The sequence below is a fragment of the Mesoplodon densirostris genome, chromosome 2, assembly GCF_025265405.1.
Source record: "Mesoplodon densirostris isolate mMesDen1 chromosome 2, mMesDen1 primary haplotype, whole genome shotgun sequence".
In the NCBI taxonomy this organism is placed as follows: domain Eukaryota; kingdom Metazoa; phylum Chordata; class Mammalia; order Artiodactyla; family Ziphiidae; genus Mesoplodon; species Mesoplodon densirostris.
In genome coordinates this window covers 110247253-110260310 of record NC_082662.1, presented here as the reverse complement: position 1 = coordinate 110260310, position 13058 = coordinate 110247253, and the positions used below count along the sequence as shown (strand labels likewise).

Genomic DNA, 13058 nt, shown 5'->3' with positions numbered 1-13058 from the left:
GTGTATATGTCAATCCCAATATCCTAATTCGTCCATTCCCACCCCCCGCAGGTTCTTCTCCCTTGGTGTCCATACATTTGTCCTCTACATCTGTGTCTCTATTTCTGCCTTGCATAAAGATATGTGCTTTTAACTCTATGTGAACTATAGCTCAAAATAGTGACTGGTGAACGAAGGCAAGCTGGTGTAGACAATGAACAACTAGTTCGCATTTTTACTGTAAACTCATTAAAAACTCGTTCTCCTTTAGTGTAAAAACTCTCACTGGTATTTGAATTATCTTTAACAGTAAAACGGCTACGACCACACTATTTTATTAGTGGAAGATACAGACAAGGATCCTTGAGAGGCGGTATTTCAACTTTGGGGATATGTCCTACTCAACAGTGAGACAAGGAACGGTCCTAGGTTTCGCTTTGACCGGCGCCCGCGGGTTTGTGCACTGTGGGATTTACTGCTCTTCTCACCGTACCGCGCTCGGCGGCCAGCAGTAAACTGCTCTCTGAACGCTGCTAAGGGGTGCATCTGGTGCTGGCATTAAAAGCAAACCGAAAGACAGGTCATAGACACGAACTTGCTGTAACTTTGATTTGAACCGAGGTTGATGTAGCCACAACACAGCACTAATCACTGTACACAGTCACGATGCACCAGAGGCCAACAGGTAATTTCTTTGACATAAATATTTTCACATTATTTTTGCTGTTTAATTCTTTGACACACATGCTCGTGCTTTTCTCTCTTTCACGCCCTTCTCCGGTTCTCCCTCCCTATTCAGTTACTTAAGAAAAACAATTTTAATCTCTCAAGATCCGGCCTGTGCCTCACAGGCTTCCTGGGAGGTCTGTCTCATGCATGCCTCTGCTTTCTTTCGCTCCTTTTCACATTTGCTCTTTGGACCTGATCTACTTCCCGCTGAGCCAAACCGACAACATCTACTAAGCCGCTGCCCAGAGGGGGGAGATGGTCGAGTGAAGGCGGAGCAAACGGGGAGCTGTCACGGAACCCATCGGGCACGCAGCTTCCCTCGGGCTCCCCTCAGCTCAGGCCCGGGAGCTTCTCCGGGGCGCCAGCATCTGCGGCGGGTGTGGAGCAAGGCGCGACGGGGACGCTCGGCTGCCCTTCTGCCTTCGGGATAGCCCGACGCACGGCTCCCCCACCGGAAGGAGCACGCTGCGTCGACTCCTCCTCTCCCGTTGTCCGAGGCTTTGGAGCCGTCGCCACTGTCCTGCGAAAGGCGGGTGGCTCCGCCTACCTTAGAAGGACTGCTTATGCTCTACATAGATGAAAAAGAATACTTTTTTCGAGTCTCTGTGGCGCAACCGGTTAGCGCGTTCGGCTGTTAACCGAAAGGTTGGTGGTTCGAGCCCATCCAGGGACGCCTTCCTGGCTTTTTCAGTATGTAATTTAAGGGTTTGCAGTTATTTCTGCTTCGTACATCATTTCTACGTAAACTCAGAGGAAGGACTCCTTTACCTTTCTTGTCACCCGTGTCTTGTCCACAGCCAGAGAACCTAAGCCAAGATCACTTCTGCTCTTCTGATCCTCACAGAAGACTCCCGAAGGACACAGGTCACTTGGAATCCAGGATCCCTGGAAAGAGAGTAGAGTCGTCATCTCATCGTTACTCTCTGGGTTCCTTTTAACAGTGAAGTTTTATCCATTGTTTGTACTAGTATTTATTGAAGTCTTTACATATACCTTTGAAATTAATTTGTTTCTATGCTTTTATTATTACAAACAATACTGCACTCATCATTCTTGTACACATGTGTATAGGTGGAGTGCCAGAAGGGCAACTGTTCTCTAAGAGAGTTTACATGGTTTTACATATGGTTCCATTCTCTCACCTTCCTTTGGCTTATTAGCTATAACTCTTTTGTTATTTCAGCGACTGCTTTAGGCTTTATAGCATACATTTCTACCTTATCACAGCCTGCCTTCAAGTGATGTCATTCCTCTTCACATTTCTCACCTGCCTGCCTTTATGCTATTGCCCTTATGCATTATACTTTGCATATATTATAAACCCCAAATCTAAGGTTTTTACTTTTCTTTAAACTGTCCCATGTTTTTGAAGATATTTAATTGATAAGAAATGATCTTATATATTTTCCATGCAGATATCATATCTTTTGTCCTTCATTCCTTTATGTATACCCAGAATTCTATCTGGTGTGAATTTCCTTCTTCCTGGAGGACTCCTTTAACATTTCTTGTGGTGTGGATCTCGTGATGATGAAGTCTTTCAGCATTTGTATGTCTATAAATGTCATTATTCACTTTTATTTTTGAAAGATATTTTTGAGGGAAGACACATAGAATTCCATGCTGACTTTTTTTTTCCCTCTCAGTTCTTTAAAGATGTTGCTCCACTGCCTTTATTTTTGTTTTTGTATGTAGTGTGTCTTATTGTTTTGGCTGCTTTAGTGATTTTTCCTTTTCCTATGGATTTAAGCAGTTTAATAGTAATGTGCTAGGTGTGGCTTTCTTCAGATTCTTTGTGCTCAGGGTTCATTTGCCTCCTTGGATCGGTGGCTTCATAATTTTCATTATAATTGGAATATATTCTGTCTAGTTTCTTCAAAATTTTATTCTTCAAAAAACTTCTTCAGGTCATTTCAGGGACTTCAAACACTCCCATGACAGGCCTTTTAAAATTGTCCTAGCTAACACAATCATAGTAGGGGACTTTAACACCCCACTTTAACCAATGGACAGATCATCCAAAATGAAAATAAATAAGGAAACACAAGCTTTAAATGATACATTAAACAAGATGGACTTAACTGATATTCATAGGACATTCCATCCAAAAACAACAGAATACACTTTCTTCTCAAGTGCTCATGGAACATTCTCCAGGATACATCATATCTTGGGTCACAAATCAAGCCTTGGTACATTTAAGAAATTTGAAACTGTATCAAATATCTTTTCTGACCACAACACTATGAGGCTAGATATCAATTACAGGAAAAAAACTGTAAAAAATACAAACACATGGAGGCTAAACAATATGCCACTAAATAAAGAAGAGATCACAGAAGAAATCAAAGAGGAAATCAAAAAATACCTAGAAACAAATGACAATGAAAACACGAAGACCAAAAACCTATGGGATGCAGCAAAAGCAGTTCTAAGAGGGAAGTTTATAGCACTACAATCCTACCTCAAGAAACATGTCAAATAAACAACCTAACTTTACACCTAAAACAATAAGAGAAAGAAGAAAAAAAAAAACACCCAACGTTAGCAGAAGGAAAGAAATCATAAAGATCAGATCAGAAATAAATGAAAAAGAAATGAAGGAAACAATAGCAAAGATCAATAAAACTGAAAGCTGCTTCTTTGAGAAGATAAATAAAATTGGTAAGCCATTAGCCAGACTCATCAAGAAAAAAAGGGAGAAGACTCAAATCAATAAAATTAGAAATGAAAAAGAAGTAACAACTGACTGCAGAAATACAAAGGATCATGAAAGATTACTAAAAGCAACTATATGCCAATAAAATAGACAATGTGGAAGAAATGGACAAATTCTTTGAAAAGCACAACCTTCTGAGACAGAACCAGGAAGAAATATAAAATATAAACAGAGAAATCACAAGCACTGAAAGCCAGGACAAGATGGCTTCACAGATGAATTCTATCACATATTTAGAGAAGAGCTAACACCTATCCTTCTCAAACTCTTCCAAAATATAGCAGGGGGAGGAACACTCTCAAACTCATTCTACGAGACCACCATCACCTTGATACCAAAACCAGACAAAGATGTCACAAAGAAAGAAAACTACAGGCCAATATCACTGATGAACATAGATGCAAAAATCCTCAAAAAACTACTAGCAAACAGAATCCAACAGCACAGTAAAAGTATCATACACCATGATCAAGTGGGGATTATCCCAGGAATGCAAGAATTCTTCAATATATGCAAATCAATCAGTGCAATAAACCATATTAACAAATTGAAGGAGAAAAACCATATGATCATCTCAATAGATGCAGAAAAAGCTTTTGACAAAATTCAACACCCATTTATGAAAAAAACCCTCCAGAAAGTATGCATAGAGGGAACTTACCTCAACATAATAAAGGCCATATATGACAAACGCACAGCCAACATCATTCTCAATGGTGAAAAACTGAAACCATTTTCACTAAGATCAGGAACAAGACAAGGTTGCCCACTCTCACCACTATTATTCAACATAGTTTTGGAAGTTTTAGCCACAGCAATCAGAGAAGAAAAAGAAATAAAAGGAATCCAAATCGGAAAGGAAGAAGCAAAGCTGTCACTGTTTGCAGATGACACAATACTATACGTAGAGAATCCTAAAGACTCTACCAGAAAACTACAAGAGCTAATCAATGAATTTGGTAAAGTAGCAGGATACAAAATTAATGCACAGAAATCTCTTGCATTCCTATACACTAATGATGAAAAATCTGAAAGAGAAATTAAGGAAACACTCCCATTTACCATTGCAACAGAAAGAATAAAATATCTAGGAATAAACCTACCTAAAGAGACAAAAGACCTGTATGCAGAAAACTATAAGACACTGATGAAAGAAATTAAAGATGATACAAATAGATGGAGAGATATACCATGTTCTTGGATTGGAAGAATCCACATTGTGAAAATGACTCTACTACCCAAAGCAATCTACAGATTCAATGCAATCCTTATCAAACTACCACTGGCATTTTTCACAGAACTAGAACAAAAAATTTCACAATTTGTATGGAAACACAAAAGACCCTGAATAGCCAAAACAATCTTGAGAACGAAAACTGGAGCTGGAGGAATGAGGCACCCTGACTTCAGACTATACTACAAAGCTACAGTAATCAAGACAGTATGGTACTGGCACAAAAACAGAAAGATAGATCAATGGAACAAGATAGAAAGCCCAGAGAGAAACCCACGCACATATGGTCACCTTATCTTTGATAAAGGAGGCAAGAATATACAGTGCAGAAAAGACATCCTCTTCAATAAGTGGTGCTGGGAAAGCTGGACAGGTACATGTAAAAGTATGAAATCAGAACACTCCCTAACACCATATACAAAAATAAACTCAAAATGGATTAAAGACCTAAATGTAATGCCAGACACTATCAAACTCTTAGAAGAAAACATAGGCAGAACACTCTATGGCATCACTCACAGCAAGATCTACCTCCTACAGAAGGTGGAAATAAAAACAGAAATAAACAGATGGGAACTAATGAAACTTAAAAGCTTTTGCACAGCAAAGGAAACCATAAACAAGACAAAAAGACAACCCTCAGCATGGGAGAAAATATTTGCAAATGAAGCAACTGACAAAGGATTAATCTCCAAAATTTACAAGTAGCTCATGCAGTTCAATATCAAAAAGACAAAAAACCCACTCCAAAAATGAGCAGAAGACCTAAATAGACATTTCTCCAAAGAAGATATACAGATTGCCAACAAACACATGAAAGAATGCTCAACATCACTAATCATTAGAGAAAGGCATATCAAAACTACAGTGATGTATCACCTCACACCAGTCAGAATGGCCATCATCAAAAAATCAACAAACAATAAATGCTGGAGAGGGTGTGGAGAAAAGGGGACCCTCTTGCACTGTTGGTGGGAATGTAAATTGGTACAGCCACTATGGAGAACAGTATGGAGGTTCCTTAAAAAACTACAAATAGAGTTACCATACGACCCACCAATCCCACTACTGGGCGTATACCCTGAGAAAACCATAATTCAAAACCAGTCATGTACCACAATGTTCATTGCAGCTCCATTTACAATAGCCAGGACATGGAAGCAACCTAAGTGTCCATGAACAGATGAATGGATAAAGAAGATGTGGCACATATATACAATGGAATATTACTCAGCCAAAAAAAGAAACAAATTGAGTTATTTGTAGTGAGGTGGTTGGACCTAGAGTCTGTCATACAAAGTGAAGTAAGTCAGAAAAAGAAAAACAAATACTGTATGCTAACACATATATATGGAATCTAAAAAAAAAAAGAAAAAAAGGGTTTTGAAGAACCTAGGGGCAGGACAGGAATAAAGACACAGACGTAGAGAATGGACTTGAGGACAAGGGGAGAGGGAAGGGTAAGCTGGGATGAAGTGAGAGAGTGACATGGACATATATACACTACCAAATGTAAAATAGATAGCTAGTTGAAAGCAGCCACATAGCACATGGAGATCAGCTCGATGCTTTGTGTCCACCTAGGGGTGGGATAGGGAGGGTGGGACGGAGATGCAAGCCAGAAGGGATGTGGGGATATATGTTTATGTATAGCTGATTCATTTTGTTATACAGCAGAAGCTAACACACCATTGTAAAGCAATTATACTCCAATAAAGCTGTTTAAAAAAATTTTTTAAATAAGTTATCATTTTTCATCTTTAAAGTTTTATTTTGACCATTTTTATATGTTCCACGTTTCTACACCTCTTTGGAATGTGTAACACAGTCATGATAAATATTTTAAAGTCCTCTCTGTTGATTTTACCATCATGTCAGTTCTCGTTCAGTTTTGATTCATTGACTATTCTTCTCCTTATCCATCATGTTTTCCTGCCTCTTTGCATGCCTCACGTTCTTTGATTGGATACCAGACATGGCCAAATTTTACTTTCTTGTGTACTGGCTATTTGGTATTCCTATAAATCTTCTTCAGTTTTGTTCTGGGGTAGAGTTAAGTGACTTGTAAACAGTTTGATCCCTTTGAATCTTGGTTTTATTATTTTTTAGGTAGGTCAGTCCAAGGCTGACTAATCCAACTAGTAAGTCACAACCTTCTTTGAGTGTTCTTCTTCATGGCTCTTATGAGTAGTTCAGTCTGGCTGTGGGGAGAGAGTACAATTGCCTGTACTGTGTGAACACCAGGCACTGTCTCATGATATTTTTCAAAGTTTCTTTTTTTGGTCACAAGCATGCTTGTATCAGAAATCCACTCATTACTTGAAGGAAACCCTTTCCAAATGCCTGGGTTCTCTCTGTTCATCTCTCTCATCACTAAACCTGTCCTATGAACTCTAGCTCCCTTGTTCTCCATGGATACTCAGCCTCATCGCCACAATCCAAGGAGTTGGACTCAGATCCCCTCCTTGTCCTCAGCCTGGAGACTCTGAAAATAGTAAGCTGGGTCAATGGCAGGGCTCACCATATTTGTTTCTCATCTCTCAGGGATTTCTACCCTTTATTTACTGATTTCCAGTGTCTTGAAAACTAATATTTTATGCCTTTTGTCTTTTTCTTTTCTTTGGGGACAGGGGAGAAGGGTAGGGACAGGTTTCAGGCAGAAAAGTAAATCTCATTTCTGTCACTCCACCTTTACCAGAAGCTGAAAGCTGCTCTTCACGTGTTCCTAGTATGACTTCAATAGGAGGTGTGCCACTTTATAGACCAATGTATTTTTACGACTCAATGAAAGATCCTTTTTCTTCATAGTCTTTCTAGTACAACAAACTTTCTATAAATCTATCTGATACTCTTACAACAGGTGTTGGACTCCTGACTCAACTAAGCAGGGGGTATGGCAGAAGGACAATGTGGACATTACCCAGAGGTACCATATTGCATATGTTCAGCTGATAACTTCCAAGATGTTTAGAAAGTCTTTCAGTAGTTGTTATTGGTTTTGGTGGTGACCTACTAAGTTGGGTCCAGAAAAGATTGACCAGAATGACTCCAGGTTGCTTCCTGTCAAGTAGCTGATCAATTGGAGGGGAATAACTACTGGTCCCAGACATTTATTCATCTTCCCTTCCCTTTGTGAATTGCTATTTGCCTTCTTGGACACTCACAATCTGTGGACTGGTCACTTTCCTACTCAAAGTTGGGTTAGTAATCCAATAGCTGTCTCTATATGATTCTTTGACAGTGTTTGTCTATTTCTGAAAAAGAAATTGTTCCATTTGAGACAAAACGTTGGAAGCAACAGAATCCTGCACCTGACGATGCTTCTGGTGCAGACCTGGATACCAAGAGTTGTTGGCTCACCCCCTCTTGGTTCTTCTGTTGAATCTCATGAGCACACATGAGCTCTTAGGCTTTTATACTCTAAATCCAGTTCTTGAACATTCTCTCTACTCTCTTTGTGGGTGTTTTTGTCTGTCTGTCTCACTCTGGCCCTCATACTCTAGACTGCCCCATTCCACTCACATTCTTTTCCTCCTCTTCAGCTTTCTAGAACCTTGTGTTAGAACTCCTTCAATCACTGAGCACTTATTAGGTGTTACTAAGTGTCAGGCCCTGGTCCAGGAGAGATGCTGAAACCTGAGCAAACTCAAGGTCTCTGTCTGTGGCGTCCCTTTCTGGAGGCATCAAAAAGTGTGGGAGCATAATTTGTTCAAGCCCTGTAGTTCCTGGCTCCTCTGCCCACCTGGGCCTAGGGGCACCAGCGGTGCTCGACACAAAAGAAGCATAAAGAAGAATGGAAAAATGGATGAATCCAGATCTAGAAGGCAGGTAACCAAGAACCAAAAAAAATTTTTTTTTAAATAAACAAGCCCTTTATGAAAACAGCTGGTCTTCAGTGATAGCTCCTTACTTCCTGGAGAAGATACTCCATGTGTTTTACATTTCTTCAAGTGACATGATGGCTGTGCTCACCAACATACTCTAAAGGTACCCACACGTCCTCTTAACCTGTTAACCTATGGCCACTCTGTAATCTATAAAAATACACACCAGCATTATATAAAAACAGGGTTTTGCTATTTCCATCTTAATTAAAAATTCTCCAGGCAAATATTATACTTTAATTAATTTAGTATCAGTCTAGGCACTTAAAGATCATGATAGATCTTAAAAACACAACTTGAGCTGAATCATAATAGAGAAATGAATGTTGGAATCATATATTGAATGATACCTAAAAACATTTACCCCCAAATTGTAAGTGGAATAATTGTTACAATGAATTCTAGAATTATAAGAGTTAATCTCCATTTAAAAGTTATTAAATGGTATATTTAATTTACTGGAACACATAATTTTAAACTTTATAAACTTAAATATTTATTGGAATTAAAGTTCTCTTATTGGACAAGTAAAACCAGTAGAGGAAAATTAGGCAATTCAGTGTCATGAGGATTTAGAAGAGAACATAAATCCAAGGTGTGTATAAACTAGAATACTCTGCTACCAATATTTTCTACACTATTAGAAAATCTGAAAGACAGAGTAAAGTAGTTTTTAGACCAAAATTATTAAACCAGTGTGATGCATAAAAGGAGTTATCTCTAAAAAAAAAAGGAGTTATCTCTAGAACTATGACATGACATAAATATTTTCTATGCTATTATGTCAATTTTTAGAATTCTTTAAAGTCTTTAAGAGTATTTGAGATTCATCTTTATTATCCACTTAAATTATTTTTTCTTATACCTGGCATGGAGACCACTAATTTATCTAGACCACTAATTTATCTACTTTTTAATTTCCCCTGACTTACATTTCAGCAAGAAAGAAAGTTTAGGGATCTGTGAAGGAGAAGAGAGAGAAAAGGGTCAAAAATGTGTTTGAAGAAATTATGACTGAAAATTTCCAGAACCTGAAGAAGAAAGCAGATATCTAGTTACAGGAAGCACAGAGGGTCCCAAACAAGGTGAACCTAAACAGACCGACACCAAGATATATCATAATTAAAATGGCAAAAGTTAAAGACAAGGACAGAATTCTAAAGGGAGCAAGAGAAAAACAATGAGTCATACAAAAGGGAACCCCCATATCATTTCTGCAGAATATTTGCAGGCTAGAAGGGAATGGCATGATATATTTAAAAGTGCTGAAAGGGAAAATCTACAACCCAGGATACTCTAACCAGCAAAATTACCATTTAGAATTGAAGGAGAGATAAGGAATGTTTCAGACAAGAAAGAAAGTTCAAGAAACCCCATGGACACCGTCCACTGGGATCCTAGAAATAGAAACTCAGTGGCTACCCATTTTGGAGAGAGGCACAATGGAATATGTTCTGCAAACCAGGATGCCTCTGTCTGCTTGGACTCAGACTGGACCTGGGACCAGATCAAGGCCAGGACAAGCAGGACAAGACAAGACTAAGTGCCACTGTTGTCACAGAGCAGCCACTACCCCCGCCCCCCGCCAGCACTGATGCAGTCAATTCTGGGAAGCTCTTCAAAACTTTCCCCTCCCTTTAACGCATTTCCCATCTGCTCCCCTCATCCTCCTACTACAGGAAACATGCTTCACCTTTCTGTCTGGTCAGAACTCTTTTCGCTCCATACAGGGCACCAAGAGCCAGGCAAGAGCCAAGGGGGCAGCCACACTTGAAGAGACCCTGAAGTGTCTCTCCTGAGGTAGGCGGTTCCAGCGCTCAGGCTGACCCAAGATCCCACTGCCCGCCAAGGCAACCGGGAGGAGTCCGGAGGTCAGCGAGTCCGGGGGGACTCCTACAAGCACAGGGCGTGCCTGGCCTGCACTTGGGGAAGAGCTGAATAAAACACGACCTGAAGCTTCTCTACAGCCTGAAGAGAACAGATTCCAGGTTCCTGAAGGGGCAAGAGGGGCCTCCTCGTGAGGACAAAGCCTTCCACTTGTCTTGAAGGACAGGTCCCGCAGAAGCTGGTTTTGAGGGAGATGCCAAAGGAAAGGAGCAACAGAGGCCCAACCAGTGATCTTGAGTTGCAATGTCTGCAAGTTACTCCAAAAGGCGTCGCGGTTCATATACATGGAGAGAGAGTGAGAAAGCAAACATGGGAAAATGTTAACTCTGCACGGTTAGGTAGAGAATATACGATGTTAGTATTTCAATTTTTTGGTATGTTTCAAATGTTTTATGTTTTTGTTTTTTATTGTTTTGGGAACTCAAGTTCCAGGTTCTCTTTGGATGAAAAACTCTGAAAGTAAGACATTAAATTCCTGAGATGAAGGGAGAATGAAGGCGAGGGGCTGCTCAGCCCTGGCTGTTCATCACATCTCACCTCCTCCAGCCTGGGCAATGCCAAGAATCCTGAGGCAGGACCTCACTGGAGTTTAGGGACTCAGTGCAGAAGCACTTCTGCATCTGGACTTTGTAGCAAAACACACCTGTGGGGTTGAAGAGGAAGACTCCTTTGAGTGGAGACGCTGAGAAAAGAGCTTCCCTGACAGGGAATCAAACCGGGCCGGAGCTGTGAAAGTGGGGAATCCTAGCCACTAGACCATCAGGGAGCCACACTGGAGCCCCAGTTTGGCCTCTCCTCTTCACCTCTTCACAGGTGATAACTGTGAAAGTAGAGGTTAGGTTTCAGAGATGCAGAGAGCAGAATTGGGGGTTCCCAGGGCCCAGGGCTGAAGGCAGCTGTGCAAGGCTCCCAGCCCTTGCCCCGCCGCTCCTCACCTTTCACTTCTGTTCTGGGCAACGCTTTGGGCTCTGAGGCCAGGCCGCAAGGTAACTGGCTGGGTTCCATCCTGGCCTAGCTTTAGCGCTGTGTGCGGCAGAGCCAAGGTCATGCTCTCTTTCTGAACCTCGGTTTCCTTATGAGTCAGGTGCCGACTTGATTTTCCGTGGGTGATGAGCAATTCTGTCTACTTCCTGATCTCTGACCTGGCTCCGGGGGCTCTCCGGATAATGGCACGTGTACCGGCTCCTTTTCATGCCGCGACAACTCAATTCATGGAGTCTGAAGTTCTTTATCTACCCGTCTTTGGCTCCAGCCCCCGGTGCAGATTTGGGTTCAGTCTCTTTTGTTCTGTCACGCAAATTATATTGTTCCGCAAGTGTGCTGAGCTGTGGGAAAGCCAAGTGTGCTTCACAGGGATGAACTCCTTGGTTTTCAGAGACGTGTCAGTGTGTAGAGGAGATTTAGGCGCCAGATGAGATGAGGGGATTTCTGGACATAAAGGTAACCTGAAGTTGGCTTTGTCCTGTGCTGTCCTTAGAGAAACTGTTTGTGGCTTGGTCTCCAAAGTGACTCAGACAAAGGAGGCCTTGTTCGTAGTCCTGAGTAGGCTTTCAGGTGGTAACGGAATGCCTCCCATGTTTCTTGGGGATTGAAAATGCAGCTGCTTCTGCTGCCTCACCCCATACCCCTAGCCTCCTTTTTGTTTATAAAATGTGAATGTAACTCGGAAAAATCAAACTGTTTCCTCCCGGTTTGGAATCGGGGACCTTTTGCATATAAGGCAAACGTGATAATCACTACACTGCGGAAACAAGCCAAGTGCGTGAGTTTAACGATGTGAAAACTGTAGGTCCTGCCACCACTGTTCCGGCCACCAACCTTTGAAACTGAAGAATAAACCTGGAAGCACCAGTGGTCCCTCAAGCAAGGAGACTGCGGCTCCAGACAGGCCCTGGTTAAGGCTCCTCGCCTTCCCGGAAGCGAGGACCATGGGACATCGCACCCCCACCCCCAAGTTTGACTTCGGGATGCTGCATCCAAAGTAGGGTCTCCAGTTCCACAGCTATGCCCCCGGGTGCAGGGGTCACCTACGCTGACTCCTCAGCTCCCGGAAGCCGCAGGAGCCGCGGGCTAGGTGCCTCTGAGCCTCAGGCGCTGCCCAGCAGTGTGCACGCCTGATTCCCGGGGTGCGGACTCGATCCTCGGTGGTTCTTTTCACGGAGCCAGTGGTCAGCGCTCTCGGCTCTTGGAAATGAACCGTGCTTGGAATTCAGGGAACCGTAGGAACGTCTCTCCCCGCCCTCTCCTCTGCTCAGATGCTCCGGATCTTCCCGCTCTTTCCTCTCAAGCCCTTTTGCCTCAGCGCTTCTCGGGTTATCAAAGGTGATCTCTCCGGTATCCTCCAGGCGAAAGTGATTCCTCCGGTTTCTATCTCTGTGGCTTAATTCTTTCAATTCAATTTAAGTTCAATATTTTAATCACGCATTTATGTTTTAGCCACTAGTAGCAAAGGCTATACCTTAGGGCATTTGGCGGTTTTAAACCATGGAATGAACATATATCAAAAGTTGTGGGAAACAGCTTAAATCAGTGCTGAAAGGGAAATTTAAGGCCTTAAAGCTTACATTAGAAAAGAGGTATATAGATGTTTGGATGGAAACAAATCACGAGAATGTTTCCTCTTATA

General features: G+C 41.7%; 1 protein-coding gene and 1 non-coding gene across 2 annotated transcripts in view; one reads left to right on the top strand and one right to left on the bottom strand.

The window, feature by feature from the left end:
• Positions 1-1043: 1043 nt before the first annotated feature.
• Positions 1044-13058, bottom strand: part of LOC132503582 (neuroblastoma breakpoint family member 6-like protein) — a 32247-nt gene continuing 20232 nt past the window's right edge. The window contains 1 exon segment of the mRNA XM_060120146.1: positions 1044-1228. Coding sequence (XP_059976129.1) covers positions 1044-1228 — 185 coding nt within the window.
• TRNAN-GUU (transfer RNA asparagine (anticodon GUU)) lies at positions 1308-1381 on the top strand. Its single transcript has one exon. It is a non-coding gene; the product is annotated as a tRNA-Asn (tRNA).